General features: G+C 45.5%; 2 protein-coding genes and 1 long non-coding RNA gene across 3 annotated transcripts in view; 1 reads left to right on the forward strand and 2 right to left on the reverse strand.

Moving 5' to 3' along the window:
- LOC139052228 (uncharacterized) overlaps positions 1-2,824 on the reverse strand; it is a 38,058-nt gene extending 35,234 nt beyond the window's left edge. Inside the window, exon 1 of the mRNA XM_070529328.1 lies at positions 2,532-2,824. Within this exon, the coding sequence (XP_070385429.1) occupies positions 2,532-2,713 (182 nt within the window). The 5' untranslated portion in view covers positions 2,714-2,824. The remainder of the gene's footprint in view (positions 1-2,531) is intronic.
- Positions 2,825-12,489: 9,665 nt separating this feature from the next.
- Positions 12,490-20,398, reverse strand: part of LOC139052226 (uncharacterized) — a 723,436-nt gene continuing 715,527 nt past the window's right edge. Inside the window, exons 17-18 of the mRNA XM_070529323.1 lie at positions 12,729-12,750; positions 12,490-12,608 (exon numbers count right to left, since the gene is read on the reverse strand). Coding sequence (XP_070385424.1) covers positions 12,574-12,608; positions 12,729-12,750 — 57 coding nt within the window. The 3' untranslated portion in view covers positions 12,490-12,573. The remainder of the gene's footprint in view (positions 12,609-12,728; positions 12,751-20,398) is intronic.
- The window catches only part of LOC139052230 (uncharacterized), a 153,905-nt gene continuing 153,321 nt past the window's right edge, over positions 19,815-20,398 (forward strand). The window contains exon 1 of the long non-coding RNA XR_011509797.1: positions 19,815-20,102. This is a non-coding gene — a long non-coding RNA (uncharacterized lncRNA). The remainder of the gene's footprint in view (positions 20,103-20,398) is intronic.

The raw sequence follows: 20,398 nt of genomic DNA on the forward strand, positions 1-20,398 counted from the left end.
AGCCATGCCTGCTGCTATGTTGGTCTGCTGTCTGGACTGTACCTGCAAAACTAACTAACTGTCAGTAAAACTAACAGCTTATTTAACGTACGTTCGACCCACGTTAGAATACGCCAGCATAATCTGGGACCCTTATCAGTCAGGGCTAATTGAGAGACTGGAAAGAGTTCAACGTCGAGCAGCAAGGTTTATCCTATCGCGTTATTCTCGCACAGATTCAGTCTCCGAAATGCTCGGATTGCTGCACTTGCCTACGCTCGCTGAACGCAGGCGCATAGCTAGGTTAAAGTTCTTTTTTCTTCTCACTAAAAACACATTCAACATTAATAGCGAACAGTATTTGATAGCACGACAAGGTAGAACACTACGGAAAAGCAAACATAATACTTTTCAAATACCTCAGATACACATTAACGCCTACGCATTTTCCTTCTTCCCAAGAACCATTAAAGAATGGAATGAGTTACCGGTGTTAACGCGAGAAAGCATCAGTGCGGAAGAATTCGAGAAAAACTTAAGGCAACATTGAAAGAAGCTCGCACGTATTCGTGTTTTTTTTTGTTTTTTTTGGAGGGTAGAGTGTATGACCTCGTTTATTAACACTGCGTTTATAGTCATATTTATCGGTGTATATGTATTATATTTCGCTTATGTATCTTCTTTGTTCACTTATGTTCTCATATTAAAACACTATTCATGTACTGGCTTCATGTACTGTACTAATTGCCGAAATACTGCTACTAACTTGTTTTTTTTGTTTTTTTGCTATATGTATAATTGTAATACCATGTATTGTACTGATTCTCCAAGTGCTGCTTTGACCCACCCTGTAACGGCCGACAGGCCAACAGTATTCGTAAATAAAATAAAAAAAAATAAAACACCGAAATTTCGCACGCAGATAATCAAGCAAGCTCCAAGGCAGGCGAAGAAGTCAGCATGGCACGAAGTTTCGCTTACTCAGCGCGACTAACTGCAGCTATGCAGTACGCCCGACGGTCCACTTCGTGAGGCCTTGAAGGAAAACGGTAGAATCTCATGTTGGGATTCAGGCCTTCTTGTTCATGGCAGCCCACGACGCAGAAGTAATGACGGTGACGCCTTTTCGAGGCTGGGCTAGGTCTCCGGATCGGCATCACCGATTCCTTCTGCTCCCAGCATTACGTCCCACGGCACACGGAGAGTCCGTTTTCGTTAAACTATAGGCTGCGGCGAGCTCGCAGCGTGGTCGGCGTGGTCTGTGTAAAGTGACGAGCCTTTTCGCACTCGCAACAGGGCATAAAAAAGTGCGAATCGACGCAAAACTCGGCCTACCAACGTGCTTCGCCACAGCCAGGGCTCAATACGACCCAAGCTGGCACGACCCAGATGTCGTTTCCCGCACCGCCACCAGGCGCCGCTACTATACCTCAAACTCCAGCGCAAGACGCCCATAAGCTGGTACTTCATTCTATGACGCAAACTTCGACGCTCGCCGTAATGGACCCTGACACCGACAGATTGGCTCGCGATGGTGGGCTCAACTTCAGCGATTTGAGCACCGACGAGCGTGACCTGCTGCTGAGGGCTCGCGCTGCCGGCGTCGTTGCGTACTACGACGGCGGCCTCGACAGCGGCTCTCCGGAGCGGGAAAGCAACGAGGGCTTCCCACGACATCACATGGACGTGGCATTCTCGCTGCTTGTTCCAAATGAAAGTTTCGCGAGCGAGCAGAACCCTCACAGCCCGACGCGATAACGAAAGTACTGAAACTCCAAAGCGTGCGCGGCGCAGAGTCGAGCGAAAACGAAACCTTTCGAACACCCATATTACTGAAGGGTAACGTCAAAATGTTTTTTCTTAGAATCGAATAGACGTAGACAAGTAGCATTTCTTCCGTCTTATAATCGAATGAAATCATATTTTAATACGAGTAGTTGAGTATTAGTAACACAAATGAGGAGTGCTTTCGTCATCGGGCTAGTACCGGAATGTCGCTGGGGGGTGTCAAATCGTGTCATGCATTTACCTCAATTTCTCGGTTACTAAAGCTCTGTTCGCTATTATATTCACGCCTTAGACGTTCTAGAACATTGCTCTACCACTTTAACTTGAGTTTCTGGTAACCTTTAGTGTCCCTTTAAGTGCTAGTGAGATTCGCAGTCTTAAATACCGCCTTATTAAAGCCACAAAAACAAACGATAAATTTTGCTGAAAGGAAGAGACGTTCATTCCGACGCGGTAAAGCTACTTTCCCGACGCCTAAATTGCGAGCGCCGAACATTTCAAAACGTGCGTAGCTTAGTTTGATTAAACGAACACGGCAACGCTTACCGCGCTACCACTTTGCTTGTGAACTTTGAACAATGAAGTCTAACAAACACTAGGAATGAAAATGCAAAGTTGTTGTACTACACAGCCGCAGCTGCGCTTTCACGCTAGCGATGCGAGAAGACAACGAGCATGCCATTACTGTCGTTGCGTGCATGCGCTGCGTTCCAAACCAAAGCGAAGAAGTGAAACGGACGGAACATCTTTCAGCTAGGACTTACTTGATTCTCCTTACGGCGGTGATCCACGCTTGTCGCCTTTCTTTCTCATACGACCTGCCCGGGAATCGATACAGTTTCACAGGATCAGCGCGTTCCTTGGTGTTGTCTGCACTGTTGTGGCAGTCCACGACACAGCAGTACTTCGGACCACGCTTTCGCTTCGGCGGGGCTACTTTTGCCATTGTGGAAACGCAACTTCGCGCAACAAGCCTTTTGACGACGTACCCAGCTAATGGCGCGACGCCCCAGTGCTTCGTCTTGACCGAATAGCGCGGGCGCGCACGTGCAGTGGCCGCCTGCAAACTGGTTGCCCCTGCAGCTGCGCGGGCGCCATCTATCCCCAGTTTCGCACGGTTCGCCCGCTCGGGCAGCAGCGCGCCCTGTCGTCGCGCGCCCATACTTGAGCTTGGTTCCATATAGGGGGCGCGGGCGACTCGCGGCAGGTTTAGCGGCAGATAAAGCGGCAGAAAAAAAAAAAATATATATATATATATATATATATATATATATATATATATATATAGAATGCAGAATATAGAATGTATATATAGAAAATTAGCAGTCGTACCTCTCGTAGTATAGCCTTCTGGGCCGTTTCCTTTTTTTCTTTCGAAAGTAGTCCTATTAGGGTTAATATAATTACACGAAGGTATTTCGCCCTCGTCAGCAGCAGTCCTTAAGATAATTATGCTGGCGGCTAGCTTCCCACGCTATGCGTGCCGCCCGCGCACCTGTTTAAGCTTTTCCTAGACGCTAGAGTTATACTATGTCCGCGCAACCTTGAGCGATCGGAAAAGCGCGTTTTTCCGCTCTTGGCCGGCGAAGAAGGGAAGCTTTGTTCCGGCCGCAGAGCCCTCCACGTCTTAGTAAGGTGCCTGGTGGTGGTCTCGTGCAGATGATGCCCTCTCGGTGAGCGCATATTTCCCCCCTCATCTTTTATGAGGTTCAATACTTACAAGCATTTGTCTCGCAAACCATATTTATTTCAAGGGAATTTTCCACGTCTCAATAATTTCTCGTCGTATTCGAGTGCTGATTGCCGTGTTATAGTGTGTTAACGAAGCTTTCCCCTCAAGTCTAGATATTTTAAGGCAGTTTTCCTAGTCTCTAAAGCCGCTCGAGTTCACTCTCCTCCTCGGGCGGCCATTTTTTACAAGAAAGTATGCCTATCGCGGACAACATCAGTCTCTTTTCACGTAAGTATGAGGCTCGGAGCAGGAGCTATGGCGCTTGAAAGTAACCTGGGGCCTGACAAACCAACCGACTGAGCTATCTTTCCGGGCAACATCCAAGGGTCACGAGTTCAAAGCACCTGTAATGTTCCTTTTTTTTTTCTCCCCTTTCTTTTTCTTTTTTTCTTTCTTTTTAATGTCTTTTCCTTTATTTCATCACTGTACGGGAACCCTCCTAAAAAAATATATATATCCTCAATTATGTATGGTCACACATGTGCAGGTCATAAATACCAGGTTCTCTAGCCGAGTGCCATGCGTGCGTTATAACCGAGCTCAGATTGGTCCACCTTGACTGATCAAATAGGGCACCACTGTAGGGTAAATGCGGCACACAACTCCTGCGGGACCCGCCGTCGTTGCTCAGTGGCTATGGTGTTAGACTGCTGAGCACGAGGTCGCGGGATCGGATCCCGGCCACGGCGGCCGCATTTCGATGGAGGCGAAATGCGAAAACACCCGTATACTTAGAATTAGGTGCATGTTAAAGAACCCCAGGTGGTCAAAATTTCCGGAGTCCTCCACTACGGCGTGCCTCATAATCAGAAAGTGGTTTTGGCACGTAAAACCCCGTAATTTCCTTACGCGCAGTTTTCCATGTCATGATCATGTCAGTCTGCACAATTGTCGGTTTGCCACTTAAAGACTAGTAACACATCCGAGAAATCAAACTGCTCAGAACAAGGCATACGCTGTAGGTTTGCACTGTTTACCAAATGTGATAACGGGGTAACACGAACTTGCACTGCTCTTTAAAAAGGAAAGAAAATGACGTCGTTGTTTTGTGCCTAGCCCTGATCTATCGGAAGCGATCCAGAGTACTGGGCGCTCACGCTGTGTTATATCGTTTTCTGCATTTTTGGCTCTTAGACTGCCCCCAACGATGAATCGGAACCATTTCTACCAAAGGCCAAGGGTCCGAGTGTCTTAATTAACTGTATCATAAGTATTATCGTCTTCATTAACACCAATGGTCATGAGTTCGACTCCCACCAATAGTCATGGGTACGAGTGCTTTCATCAACTATATCTTAATTAAATGTCCATTAATTAGCATCGCCTTCATTAACGACAAAGTTCGTGGGCACGACTCACAGTCTCAGTCTTCTGTCTCCAGCGCGCGGGAGACCGACTGATTTCCAGTTCCCGCCGTTGCGCCGACAGAATCGCCGTCGTCGCCGCCTCCTCCTCTCGCCTTCCCGCCAGCAGACGTGCGGTTGAGATATTCGACCGAGAACTGGGGATGAGTGTTTCCGCGGAAAGGGAAGCTAGACAGCGCAAAACGACCTTTCCGCGAAACGCCCGTGGTCGGTTTACTATTATAGAGATAAGTATTTCTTTGTAACGAATATGTGGACTGCTTATACATTGTGATTCTATCAACCCGCATTTCTAGTTACTCCACGCTCCTCTCTTTGCACTCCTGATCCGCAGTGTTGTCTCGCCGGACGCGGGTGTACCTTGGCAAGATTATGCATCGCATCGCAAGTCAAAAGCCTTTCCCCTAGGACGACGTGTAATGCTTTGTGGCTTTGATATTGAAATTATTTGTTTAAAATGCGACAAATTTCTGTTTGCTGTGGTGTATAGACCACCTGATGGTAATTTGAGCGCGTTTTTCAAGTGTCTAGACGTTGTTTTTTCGTATGTTAATGCAAATCAATACACTTTAACTTTAGAAGGTGACTTAAACATCGATAGGTTGGTTAAATCTGCAAAGCAAAGTGAAGTATCTGCAATCCTCGATTCTCATTTTTTGTCTAATATAATAACCACCCCTACACGTATTACTGCAAACAGCGCAACACTTGTAGACCTTTTCATTACCAACCCATCACTTGATCACCTATTTTCTGGTACCATTACTGTGACCCTTAGCGACCATTTGCCCATTGATTTAGTCGCTGACACATCTCATACGGCAAAAGACGTCACTGCGAAAATAATATATCATGACATCAGCTCGGTTGCACTGTTTCAGTTCCGAGATGAACTCGACACGACTGGTTGGAACGAGGTTCTTGCGTGCTGTTCGGTTGCTACCGCATATCAGCGTTTCATTGAAATTTTTTCCTCTCTCTATAAACGATGTTTCCCTTACAAAAAAATAATGAAGCCAAAACGTGCGCGTATACCTTGGATAACAATAAGTCACTTAAAAATTATACGTACAAAAAACAGGCTGTACCAGGTATTCTTGAATAATCGCGATTTAGGTGTACTAAAAACGTTTAAGACTTACAGAAACAATCTTGCCAAAATATTAAGGCAAGCCAAACGTAATCATCACTTTACTATCTTCGACGGCATCATCGACACCAAACAAATGTGGGAAACCCTAAACACAATTATATTTTCACGTAAACAAGCTCCCCACGTCAACGAAATTAAAATTGACAAACATGCATTTAAGGGAAAAGCGGTGGCCAATAAATTTAATGACCAATTTAGTTCATTATCGGACAGTACTCACGATGAGAATGCGTTACGTTATTTACCCACGCCAATAACACCCTCGATATTTATTTGCCCCACAATACAATCTGAGGTAATTATTGTTTTATGAAACTTAAAAAATTTAAAAGCGTAGATATTGACGGCATAAAAATGGAACCGGTTATTTTTGCCATCGATTTATTAGTACCAAGCTTGTTTGACCCATATACATAATCTTGTTTTAAGCACAGGTCTGTTCCCTCAGCGTATGAAAAAGGGCAAGGTCGCGGTATTTTACAAAAGGTGCGACAAAAACGAAATGAGTAATTACAGACCAATATCGCTATTGCCAATATTTTCAAACGCTCTGGAAAAATTATTTTCACTAGGCTTTCAAAATTTTTGGACATGCATTCTGCGATTGGAGCGGCACAATACGGTTTCAGGTCAGGTGTATCGACAGAGACAGCACTTTTACATCAGAAAAAGGTCATACTAGGCAACATTGAAGCTAGAAAGCTCGCACTAGGCGTATTCGTAGATTTTACAAAAGCGTTTGATAGGATTAATCACCAAACATTGTTAGAAAAATTGCCCTATTGTGGCATCATCATCATCATCATTATCATCATCATGAGCAGCAGCAGCAGCAGCGGCGGTGGCGGCGGCGGCAGCAGCAGCAGCAGCAGCCCACTCTTGTTACGCCCACTGCAGGGCAAAGGCCTCTCCCATACTTCTGCAACTACCCCGGTCATGTACTAATTGTGGCCATGTTGTCCCTGCAAACTTCTTAATCTCATCTGCCCACCTAACTTTCTGCCGCCCCCTGCTACGCTTCCCTTGCCTTGGAATCCAGTCCGTAACCCTTAATGACCATCGGTTGTCTTCCCTCCTCATTACATGTCCTGCCCATGCCCATTTCTTTTTCTTGATTTCAACTAAGATGTCATTAACTCGCGTTTGTTCCCCCACCCAATCTGCTCTTTTCTTATCTCTTAACGCTACACCTATCATTCTTCATTCCATAGCTCGATGCGTCGTCCTCAATTTAAGTAGAACCCTTTTCGTAATTCTGAAGGTTTCTGCCCCGTACGTGAGTACTGGTAAGACACAGCTGTTATATACTTTTCTCTTCAAGGATAATGGCAACCTGCCGTTCATGATCTGAGAATGCCTGCCAAACGCACCCCAACCCATTCTTATTCTTCTGATTATTTCAGTCTGATGATCCGGATCCGCAGTCACTACCTGTGCTAAGTAGATGTATTCCCTTACCACTTCCAGTGCCTCACTACCTATCGTACACTGCTGTTCTCTTCCGAGATTGTTAAACATGACTTTAGTTTTCTGCAGATTAATTTTTAGACACACCCTTCGGCTTTGCCTCTCCAGGTCAGTGAGCATGCATTGCAGGTGGTCCCCTGAGTTACTAAGCAGGGCAATATCATCAGCGAATCGCAAGTTACTAAGGTATTCTCCATTAACTCTTATTCCCAATTCTTCCCAATCCAGGTCTCTGAATACATCCTGTAAACACGCTGTGAATAGCATTGGAGAGATCGTATCTCCTTGCCTGACGCCTTTCTTTATTGTGATTTTGTTGCTTCCTTTACGAAGGACTACGATGGCTCTGGAGCCGCTATAGGTATCTTTGAGTATTTTTACATACGGTTCGTCTACACCCTGATTCCGCAGTGCCTCCATGACTGCTGAGGTCTCGACTGAATCAAACGCTTTCTCGTAATCAATGAAAGCAATATATAAGTGTTGGTTATATTCCGCACATTTCTCTATTACCTGATTGATGGTGTGAATATGGTCTATTGTTGAGTAGCCTTTACGGAATCCTGCCTCGTCCTTTGGTTGACGAAAGTCTAAGGTGTTCCTGATTCTATTTGCAATTACCTTAGTAAATACTTTGTATGCAATGGACAGTAAGCTGATCGGTCTATAATTTTTCAAGTCTTTGGCGGCCCCTCTCTTATGGATTAGGATTATGTTAGCGTTTTTCCAAGATTCCGGTATATATGCTCGAAGTCGAGGGATTGCGTACACAGGTAGGCCAGTTTTTCTAGAACAATCTGCCCACCATCCTTCTACAAATCTGCTGTTACCTGATCCTCCCCAGCTGCCTTCCCCCTTTGCATAGCTTCCAAGGCATAGCTCCCATAGCTCTCTTACCATCTTATGGTCACTGCAGCGCACCTTGCCGAACACATCCACATCTTTTATGATGCGAAGGTTAGCGCAGAGTATAAGGTCTATTTCATCTCTAGTGTCGTCATTCGGGCTCCTCTGCATCCACTTTAGGCTATCCCGCTTGCGGAAGAAGGTAGTCATTATCCGCATCTTATTCTGTTCTGCAAGGTCTACAAATAACTGTCCCCTGCTATTCCTAGTGCCTATGCTATGCACTGCCTTGTCTCCAGCCTGCTTCTTGCCTACCTTGGCATTGAAGTCGCCCATCAGTACACTGTATTTTGTTCTGACCTTATCCATTGCCGATTCCACGTCTTCATAGAAGCTTTCGACTTCCTGGTCATCATGACTGGATGTAGGGGCGTACATCTGTACCACCGTCAATTTTTATCTCTTATTAAGGTTCACAACAAGACCTGCCACCCTTTCGTTAATGCTATAGAATTCCTGTACGTTACCATCTATATTCTTATTAATCAGGAATCCGACTCTGAGTTCTCGCCTCTCCGCTAAGCCCCGGTAGCACAGGAGGTGCGCGCTTTTTAGCACTGTATATGCTTCATTTGTCTTCCTACTTCACTGAGCCTTATTATATTTCATTTACTGCCCTCTAATTCCTCCAATGGTACTGCTAGACTCGCCTCACTAGATAACGTTCTAGCGTTAAACGTTGCCAGGTTCAGATTCCAATGGCGGCCTGTCCGGATCCAGGGATTCTTAGCACCCTCTGCTACGTCGTAGGTCTGACCTCCGCCGTGGTAAGTTGCTTCGCAGCTGCTGGGGACTGAGGGCCGGGGGGTTTGATTGCTGTGTTCACATGGGAGGTTGTGGCCAAGTACTGCACCAGGGTGGCCAATCCTGCTCTGGTGAGGGAGCGCGTTACCGGTTCTGGTCACCAGGATCTGGCCGCACTCCATGCCTGTTTTGTGCAATTTTATCAACACGCGGATTTTTTTTTAATCCGGTGGAAAATTGCGCGGCACCGGGATTCGAGCCACGGTCCTCTTGCATGTGAGGCGGACGCTCTACCTCTACGCCACCGCTGCAACTAGGCAGTACGCTTGACCTAATAAGGAGCTATCTTAGCGATCGGTACCAGTGTGTGTCAATAGGGAAATATCTATGCCCAAAAAAATCAAACGTGGTGTACCACAGGGAAGTATATTAGGCCTTCTTTTATTTAACCTTTACATTAATGATATTGCAAACATAGATCCTTCATTACCATACATTATCTATGCAGATGGAACGAGCTTATTTTTTACAGAAGCAAACCTACATGAGTTGATTCAAGCAGCTAATGAAACTTTACACAAATTATCCGAAAGGTCTTGTCGTAATTCGTTACAAATCAACAGCTCTAAAACCAAGGCCGTTCTTTTCCGCGCGAAAGGAACGGCTTGCAAGTACTCGCATAAACTGCTATTAAATAATTTTGAAATTGAACTTTCAGAGACTGTCAAAACATTAGGTATTACCTTTCATCAACATATGCTGTGGGATTCTCACATTGATGAATTATGTATTAAGCTAAGAAAAGCCCTAGGTATGCTAAGGAAGCGTCAGTCGTTTCGGCCGGTTCCCCAGAAACTTTTTTTTAATGCGCTTTTTAGTTCCCACCTGCGCTACTGCCAGGTGGTATGGGCATCTGGAACTCAAACATCAAAGAAAAAGTTATACACTCTTCAGAAGTGTGCTTTACGGGCTGTTGCAGATTTAGGCGATAGAGATCATACACCTCATTTATTTATGAAGTTTAAGGTTTTAAAATTCAGTGTTGCCTATGAACATCAGTTGTTGTTGTCGCTGATTTCTGAAATTCGTAGAAATAGCCTAAACTTAAGAGGTTTAGCGCATTTACAGCCGAACATTTCATTGCGTCCCATCAGAAATTCAGAACACTGGCACATTTCCCGAACACGAACGAATTACGGTCTCCAAATGTTAAAATTCACCATTCCACACGTACTGAATACGTTCAAGCTTACAGAAAATCACTTGCATGTCCTTTCAGGAAGGAAGCTACTCAGCATGGTCACACAATCCGCTACAAGCCTAGAAAAATTCTGTCGAAATAAAGCCCTCCTTTCTGTTTACAGTATGCCTTACTGTTATGTTACCTTGCAATAATTTTCTTGTCATTGGTTTTGGCTTTTTGTGCGTGAATGATAGATGTACTTTTAGGCAACGAAAGGCGCATATAATTATGTCTACTTGACAATTATCGTACAAGTGTTATTTATTTATTTTGTTTCTTTTTCTATCATACGTTAAGACTGTATGAAGTTTGCTGTGCTGTCGTTCTGCTGCCTTGTACGGATGGGAGGTGGGGCTAGTCAAGCTGCATCAGCGCAGCTTTTTTCCCACTTTCCACGCCACAACTGTGCTGTGTAAAACACACTGTACTGTTGATGGTGAAAAATAAACTTCAGCTTCAACTTCAGATCAACCGCCCAAAACTTGTGGCATTACGCTCAGTACTGGCTGCGTGACGTGTAGCGCAAACGGGACCCTCCAGACGACAGGGATCGAACCAGTATGGACGGCGCTGACGAAGACGCGAGGCGCCGTGTTCTCTTCTCTGTCATCTTGCATGCCCTGTCTGCGCTACACTTCGCGTAAATGCAATGTACCAATTAACTCGTCAGTCTGATCTTTTGAGCTCAATACTAGCCTCAATACTCAATGCTAATTTTGTGTGTGTGTGTGTGCGTGCGTGCGTGCGTGCGTGTGTGCGTGTGTGTGTGTGTGTGTGTGTGTCTGTGTGTGTGTGTGTGTGTGTGTGTGTGTGTGTGTGTGTGTGTGTGTGTGTGTGTGTGTGTTTGTGTGTCCGCAGTGTTGTGTGAAGCCTGTGGATATATAGATTCGGGCACAGCGTTTCATTAATCTACAAGCGCCATGCACGCCTCAGCAGAGAAGTAATTCGAGGTTTGTCGTGGAACTCGTGTGCTTTACTCTTTGTGTCCAGCTGTATACATGTGTTGGCGCTGTCTTGCTTTCATAAGCTCCCCCGACTTCATCTTCTTGCGTGACTTCGGGTGCGCACATGGTATCATACACTTGCAGGCATGACAGTATGTCGATATCTGTTTGTTTGATTATGACGGCACGTTTTGGGCAACGAAATTAAGCGTGATGGAACGACCACCGCTCACAATGAAGAGTTGATGTACATAACATAAAGTGTTAAATATCCGAAACCGTCGTGTACGTCTTATCTTTTATGGCCGCCAGTGTACAGTCGCAAGCAAAAGCCTAGAGACGTACGCCATCGGTGAAAGAATTAAAATTTCTTCTAGCGCAGCCGTGCAGCCTCGATTTTCCCGCATGCATTACATTTGATTGAACGGGTGCACGTAGGTTGTACTACTTGATTTCAGCCTGCATGCCTTCACAATTCACGAAACATATAAATTCTGCGGTATCTGTAATCTCCCGACTTTTGCTCGTGAATGTAGGTCGCGGTCGTGTCGTCACGTTTTCGGCGGAGCGTATCGCAAGAACGCCCGCCTCAAGAGTTTTCGGAGCGTGCGTTATTGCCACCACAGACGTTCAAGAAATAAGTGTCAAGGTGGTGAGTATTATCTCTCGTACTGGTTCTTTATGCCAAATAGCATTATTTACAAAGGAAAACCATTTCATGAGCAATAAAGTGGAACGCCCGGCCTTCTCATGTGCTGGGTTGCCAGTGGGGGTGGCCATCACTACACTACAAGGTAGCCCTGTTTGATGCATGTTTGAATAAGGTTTGCTGTGACGTAACATAGGTTTTCTTGTAGTTTATTTTTACTTTGGATTCATACTCACTGTCCTTGTTACTCAGGCTGTAAAATATTTTATGAAACTCAAAATAAATTATAATTACTACTTGCGAGCATACTGGAGGGTAGCTACGTAATGCACGCACATTCGACTCGCCCGCGTACGTTTGCAGCACGGTTTTCCCTGTAGAGGGTTGGCTTTCTCGCACAGCTTACTATTTCGGCGGCAAAGTGTTATTTGGCGGAGGATGTCTGAAAACGCGGTCCGCTGGCATTGCACACAACTGCCTGATGTCTTCCTGGTGGAACTCCAGTGCGAACGACAGATTTCGACATTTTCGTGATAGTCGTTTATTTCCTTCAACCAAAGTAGTGCACAACGGCAGCTTCACGGAAAGCACCACATCCGGTGAGTCACTTGTCATCACCGCGTACTGTGCTACCTTGGGCTGCATCGCGAAGAGAGAAAGAGAGAGAGAGAGAGAAAGAAATTGTAGAAGGAAACAGCGAACCATTCGGTGACCGTCACGCTGCACTAAAGCATGCCAAGCTTCTGAAGACCTACTTACGGGCTGACGCATCCGCACTCGTCTGAAGGCAAAAAAGAAAGAAAGAAAGAGCAATCGGGTGCACATCGCAATTTGCACGAGGAAATATGGTTCCACCTATTCAAGATAAAGCCTGACATTCTCAAAAACACGCCACTGGGCGCCATAAGAAGCGTGTATATGTGTGGCGATTCCGAATTTCTGATCGGTGGGTGCCACAGCTATCGCGGCTGCCCGCACACCGTGCGCCATCCCAAGCGACGGAGTTGCGCATGATGCGCGCTGATTGGCTCGTGTCCGCCGGCAAAAGTTCGCTCATAGTTCGTCTAAAATCTCTGCATATACTTTAAAAAAAACAAGGCAGCGCACCAAGACACTTTAAGCTCAATAATTTATGTTTAAATACCAGCCTTCCTACCAGCAACGACTTTTTTAAATCTCGAAGGCCATGCATTTACAAAATGCATGCCCTAAAAGGAAATGTAGATCTCGGAGGCTAAATTCACGTTTATACCGCAGTGCGGCGCTGCCGCAGTGTGACGGTTGACGGTGAGCTGGGCCACGTTGTGTTGCTGTGACCGGTGAGGGTGATCGTTGCAGTTACACGGTAATTTAATCATATTTTAGAAGTGCCTAAACAAACTGTGATCCGTACCGTGTGCATTAACCATCAGGAAACCTCTGGACTCGTGTAACGCCATTAATTCGCCTTATGTTTCCTGTGATACGCCAGTGTCTTGTGTAGTACAGCACCCGTCCGAGCTGCCTTTGTTCTCGCCTGTCCGCGTTCGGTCGTGGAATACCTGATACTGTGGCTTCGAATTATGGTGCGTGGAAAAATTTGTTGAAAGTTGTGCTTTCGTGCGCTGGTGTTCATCGGCAATTCGACAGTGTTCGCGCCGGAAAGAGCGTCGTCGCGTGGTGCCTGCGAGACGAAGAAGCCGTTTGCTGACCACATTGAAGGTAAGCAGGTCTGACGCTTGCGCGCATTCTAGCAGCTTTTGGTTCATGTAGTAAGCTTTGCGGAACGACAACAGAACACTTTCTGAGCGTACGTTGACCATGTTGCTGTGCACATTTAGCAAAGCCTTTCACGAGGGGAGTTTTGGTGAAATGTATTATTTCTTACCGCTTACTTGCTTTATGGAGTGATGTGCTACCACCACTGATTGTTGGGACCCAATGGGCAAATATTTACGTAAATGCTGAAAGTTACTGTTTTCTCGTTAGTTTCCCGGCAAGAAATGCTTCCGTAGATATGAATTTCCGCAAGTTACGTGTGTAATGCATGTCGATGTGTCACGGGCATCGCGAGTTGGCACGCGACTGCGATGTTTGACACTTGAACAGATATTAGCTTGTGTGAAGATGACCTTATTGATAGTGTTCACACTGAAGTCCAGCTTCGCGAGAACTTGTCTGCATTGTTTGTGTTCTTCGACATGCTCGTGTATTTGTCTTTTATATTGTAGGGCAAATACAGACCGACATTACAACAGCGAAATTTCTTTTTAATCGAGGCACGTCAATCAGACGCTCGTTTTCATTAATATTTTCATCCGAAGAACAGGATGTGAGTTCCTGCGATTGTTAAAGAGTGGCTTGTAGCACTGCCTAATAAGGGATGCGATTTTCTTGTGATGCTTTGCGCTCGATGTTTGCCACTCTTATAACCCACCTTCCACGGCTCGCTGTTCTAGTTAATAACGATAGCGGAATGTCGGTCAGATCAATGAGCAAAAGGAGTAGCATCGGAAAAGGGATTGCTACAACATCGCGGTCTATGTTTTAGACTCTTCGTAATCGATTGTTCATTTGATTTACTAGATATTTAAGCTTTGGTGATAATTTCCCAGGTAGTCTGATGTTTGCGCCTGGTTTTATTCCCGCCTGAATTTTGCCATATAACAGCGTAACCACTTAAGATATAACTACGAGACATCTGGACAAGCAGGCACACAAAGATTCGTTGGCCAGTTGCCTACTCCTATAGGTCACGTACTACTTAGCAGCTGCTGCAGAAATGTCTAAAAGAATTTGTGAGCAATTTAATACCTGAGTGGACTGGCAGCTCAGTCTGTTTCAAACAACAATTAGTTAAAAGCTTCTGTGTTGCCCTGATGTTTTTATGATCTGTTTTTGAGTGCTCCACGTTTCTTAGCTGTGTGCATACAGGCCAGGCTGTTCTTGCTTATATGAATATTTTTGAATCAGTGCAAAAGATTGGCTTTTGTTTTGTTTTTCAGGTGCCTTGTGAGCTCTCACCCAAGCACCACATTCCAGAGGTCTGCTGTGAGCAGACGTGGCAAATTGAAGTAACATCCAGATAGTCCAATAAACTGTTCGTAATTTCAGACAAACCTTTGCAAAGTATAGTCAAAACTTCCTTTTAAGAGTGCAAGCACTGATCCAACCTGACGTTTCCATCCAAACATTACGTTTTATATTAGTAACAAAGACATAACTAGAACAGCAGCACTGCAGTGAGGAACGTACAGTGGTACTCTAAGTGTTATACTGAAATACTCTATGAAGTCTAATTAGTTTGTAATTTTAGAACAAATTGGCATGAATTTCTGTGCCATAGCAGAGTTTCAATCCATGCGCTGCATCATGTAGGGAACAGTAACCTTACAATGAAAACCAATGCAAAACTTTTTAACTCAGGAAAAGTTTATAAATATAAAATGTGTACACAGAACTCTTCATCTATGCATGTCTACGTAAAATACAAGATTTAGTCACTGCGGCCACAAAAGGGATACATAAAGGGAGGACACATGAAGGAAACATAAAAGCAGTGGCCAAATTTCAACATGGAGGAAACAAAGTATGGTAACATAAGGGATACATAAAGGGAGGACACATGAAGGAAACATAAAAGCAGTGGCCAAATTTCAACATGGAGGAAACATAAAGTATGGTAACAAAAGGAATACATGAAGGGAGGACACATGAAGGAAACATAAAAGCAGTGGCCAAATTTCAACATGGAGGAAACATAAAGGGCATTTCCTCATGTGAACTACGAGAAACATACAGTAAACATAAAGGACATAACCATTTTCATAAGGGAATTATCCCAACGAAACAAGAGTGGTTATCACAAGGTTTACACGGTGTGGACTTTCAGGATAGTACAAGCACCTTCGTATTTGACGCTGTCATTGCCATCAGGTAACACACACAGTAGTTGGGGATCCTGCACTTGTGCTCGCTGAATGAAACAGGTATTGATATTATTTTAAACTAATCGACTTATGCATGGGAGCGTGCTTGAATAAGTGCTGTGCGGCCTGTAATTTTCTCTTATTACAGCGGACTTAAAGAGAGAGATTTGTTTCCCAACCTAAATGCTCCTCTTACGCAGCGAAAAAAATTCAACGCTTGTTTGAGCACGCAGCCACCATGATGGGCTTCGTAACCCCTCAGACTCCTCAAATTAAGGCTTCTCATTGCTCCTGTCCTAGTGAAGAATTTGCTTCCTAACCTAAGCGCACCCCAAGGAGCAAATGAAACACAATGATCCTATGCCGCGCCCCGTGGCCCATTATGTGCTCTCAGTGATGTCTTGAGAAGGTAGCTCGGAAACTGCTTCAGTCACGTGGTAACTATTTATTGCAGCGCGCATAGGTAGCCAAGCATGGCCTCTGTGTTCTACTACGACCCCTCGTCCCTGTGCCGTCTCCTCACTGGGCTTTCAGGACAGGGGGCAAGTGTACGTGCCGCATTAGTGTGGCAAGCTCCATGATCCTTGTTGCGATTTCATTGCAGCGGCACCTTCCACGAAAGCAGCTTCTGAAGGAATCACATGGAAAAAAAATCACCCTTTCGAGTGCATAACGTACAGTCGCGAACAGAATATTACGGACCATGAAATGTAAGAAAAAGCTGAATATCTCCGCAACCTCACAACGCGATCTGGTATTTGCATTTTGGACCTCGACTAGAATATGCTAACAACGTTGTCGTGGGCAGTTTTACTGGTTACTGCTACAGGCTGCTCGGGAATTGAACGTTTTCGGAGATCCCGTGGTCCATTTTATTCTGTCCGCGACTGTACATGTTGGTACACGTTTCTGCATATTAGTATGTTTTCTAGCACTTACTTGGTGTCCTCCCGGACTCGCGTATAGAACATTATTTGCATTTATTCGTGCTCTTAGTCTCTGTCCAGTGATTTACTCTACTTGCCATATCGATGATTATCTGGTGCTACATAAAGGTGCCCCCGTCTTGTTCATTATCATATTTAGAATTTTGTGTCTCGAATACCCCTCCTCTTCTTGAGCAAAATAAAAATAAAAAAGGAATAAAGTAAAACCTTCTTGCTCAACGCCTCGGAAGCATTGGGAGCATAACTTTGAAGAAGAGTGTAGGTTTAAGCACCTTTATGCAGACACATCCAGATAGTTGACCAGTTTAAGACGAGTTTCAGTGGTGCTGAAGTTAACTGCACTCCAAGAGCAATAAGGCCAGCGCGCACCAAAAGAAACTCGGAGGCACGCCGGACTGCACGTGTACAGTTTCCACAAACATGCTTTCACATGCGCTTATCCCCTCGCAAGAGAGTAAGTGACGCTTTTACCGTTTAAATGCTTTAGCTGGGTACAAGTCTGTCTCACCTGCACAGCAGGAAGGCGTTGGTGGTGGCACTGATTAGGGTCGCAAATACTTGTCGTTACCAATTACCGCTGTCCTACGCCATCCTATTCAAACTAAACACGTGCTGGTGGGCTAGTTGGTTAAGCATGATTACAAAGACGGCGCCGTCTTTGTAATCGATTCAAACTAGCACCCACAAATCTCCTAATTTCGTCGCAGCACCTAGTATTGTGCCGTACTCTGCAGCACTTGCCTTCTCTTGGTACCCATTCTGTCACCCTAATGGTCCAACGGTTATCTCATCGGCACATTGGATGACATACCCAGCACCACTTTTTTTCTCTTAATGTCTATTACACTCTAAGAAAAAAGAGAGTAAAAAGTGAGTCACGGCAACTCGACTCTCTTTTTTTCTTCCGAAGACCCACTTTTGCGCGAGTAGAGTCAGAAAACAAGAGTCAACATTTGCGCATGGGTCGTTTGACTCTCAATAGTACGCGAAGAGTCATTGTGCAAGATCGCGATTCCTCTGATATTCGAGATGAGTCTGGCGAGAGAAAGATTCTAATGCAGGAGAAGAAATACCAGATATCCTCTTCTGTTATAGGCAGGCCCTCGGGTTCCTGTCCTGGTTGTAATGCGGTGTATTATTCCTTCATCCTTGTCATGTACTGCAATTACTTCGAACTCTATATATTGATTTTTCTTGACCATGTTTGTTGGTACCGCACACGCTTAAGCGATAGCTGGTTTCCTATGCTAAGGAAGACCTGGATTTGTCACATTGGATTCTGACCATAAGTAAATCTAAAGAAAAGTAGTGGCTACTAAAGAGAGTACAGCAACGAGATAACAAGTTCAGCAGGCGCACTCAACAGTGTCGATTGTAAATGTAATTCCGCGGCTTAAAATTAAATCTTGAAGATATAAGTTCCAAGATCAATATCTTGTAATGAGGCGCACGGTAATGGGAAGCTGCAGATTTATTTTCAGCAGCTCGGGTTATTTAACGTGTACGGAATGCATGGTATACTCGCGTTTTCGCATTCTGACCCCGTTGGAATGCGACTGCCGCGGTTGTGATTGGACCCGCCACCTCGAGCTCAGCAGCGCAACACCAAAGCCACTGGGCTACCGCAGTGCGTTGCGTTCCGCGACCAGAAACAAATATTAGCGTACACAACACTGCTTTGGAACCTCCTAGAAATATAAGAACAAAAATATAGCAGTTTCACCCCAATGCTGCACGAACCACTGCACGAACTATTGCACGAACCAAGGTTCCTAGTTTCATCGGCTGAATAAACTGCAGTAAGCATTCACTTACTCCTTAAATTAGCAAGCACTGGGTCACGCGCGCGCGTGCAAACATCGACAGATCTCACTCAATGAACGCGAACACTCGCTGTCACAGCGTTGGCGTGATGAAGGGCGCGAACAGAGCGGACCGAACGCTTCTGCTGCCTCGTCCTTCAAAGCGTCTCCGAAAAATTGCGCTATCTGAGCGCCTCCCCCCTCTCCCCCCCCCGCCAGCTTTGCATCCATCGGAAATTTTCTCCAAAACAGAGCGAGGGTGGCGCAAGACCGGGTTAGAGCAACGGCTAGAGGAGGAGAAGCGCGCTGAACTAGCGCATCCCTCTCCCGGCTTGCAAGCGTTTTATCATGTGACCTTGGGGCGCCCATCCAGCCCGGCTCAGCCTCAAACACTTCCTTTAACGCGCGCAGCCAACGGCGCGGCATGGGATCTTATCGCACTTGACTTTATACGTAAGCTTACGGTAACACCAACAGATATATTTCGACGGTTGTGTCCATATAACTGCTATCGCAAAATTCGCAATAAACAGAAAATTTGACTAAGGACCAACAGCGCTGCTTCTCCACGTCGTGATACAGCGGTGAACGATTTTTCTGGAAAATGTGTTGCTCAATCTCTCGCCAAATGACTACGCTCGCATTTGGTGACAGCGGAACGCAGTCGCAAGAAATTGTGGAGGAAATACCGGAGTTCTGGCAGCTTCAGGTGCGCTAGATTATTCAGTAACGTCGGCGGCTTTGTAGTTCTACTTTACATCAGAGCAAACTGCACTCGACAGAGATCAAGGGCAGCCGCACCGTTATAGCTAAGCAAATTAAGCACAATTACGCCACGTCTTCCCACTTCGATCACGCTCCGACAGCCCAACGATAGATATTTCAAACGTAACCACACTCGGACGAGCAAATTTTGCTTCTGCGAAGTGAACGTAGCGGGTATTTCAAGACGCGTGTTAAATTCATGGCTGTTTCATTCGTGAACATTACTTACGTGACGTAAAATTATCAGTGAGCAAAACAGTTTTCATTTCAACGCTATGAAAGGAAACCGAAACTAGCGTAACTGTTTTGCTCAGTTGTGCGGATACGATCCAAAGCCGAAGCCGTCAATAGCATGACGCCATTTTGAAGTTGAGCTGCATCACGCGCGAGTACGTTGTCGTTGAGTGGTTCTGAAAGCGCTGCGTTAGGGGCGACTGCAACCAGGGGTAGCGGCAAGTTACGGTGGGAACGTCTGTCCGTGCTGTGTGATTGCGACGAGGAGGACCGCCGCCAGCAGCGGTGTGTCGCCGATTTCGTCTTTGCCGACATCGAGCAAGTGCAGCTCGCCGGACCGTCACAAGCGCCGGAACTGCTGCGTTTTGCACTGCGTTTTCCTTGTGATATGGGAGATCGCAACGCAGAGACGACCAGATGCATACGAAGGACTACCAGCGTAGAGTGACCTGTGCCATATTTATCTTAACCTCTCAGGTAAGCATATCAGTTTTTGTCCCGAGTTTACAAACGGCGCGTACTCGGCCCTGCCGGTACGGCTACATTTTGCGCCACGTTTCTCTTGGCAGTTCACAGACGTTTCATAGGCATGCGTGCGCGTATGTATGCGAAAATACTACTGGCAGACGGAAGCCTCAGGAGAGCATCTGAAATTATATCAAAGCTGTACTGCCATAGATAAACACCGTTCTTAACGACTCCAATGACGAGTGTCCTGTCGCATCGAAAAATGCGTAGAATACCAAGTATTACGTAACTTGAAGTGAAGATAC

This window comes from Dermacentor albipictus, unplaced genomic scaffold (genome assembly GCF_038994185.2).
Source record: "Dermacentor albipictus isolate Rhodes 1998 colony unplaced genomic scaffold, USDA_Dalb.pri_finalv2 scaffold_20, whole genome shotgun sequence".
Taxonomy (NCBI): domain Eukaryota; kingdom Metazoa; phylum Arthropoda; class Arachnida; order Ixodida; family Ixodidae; genus Dermacentor; species Dermacentor albipictus.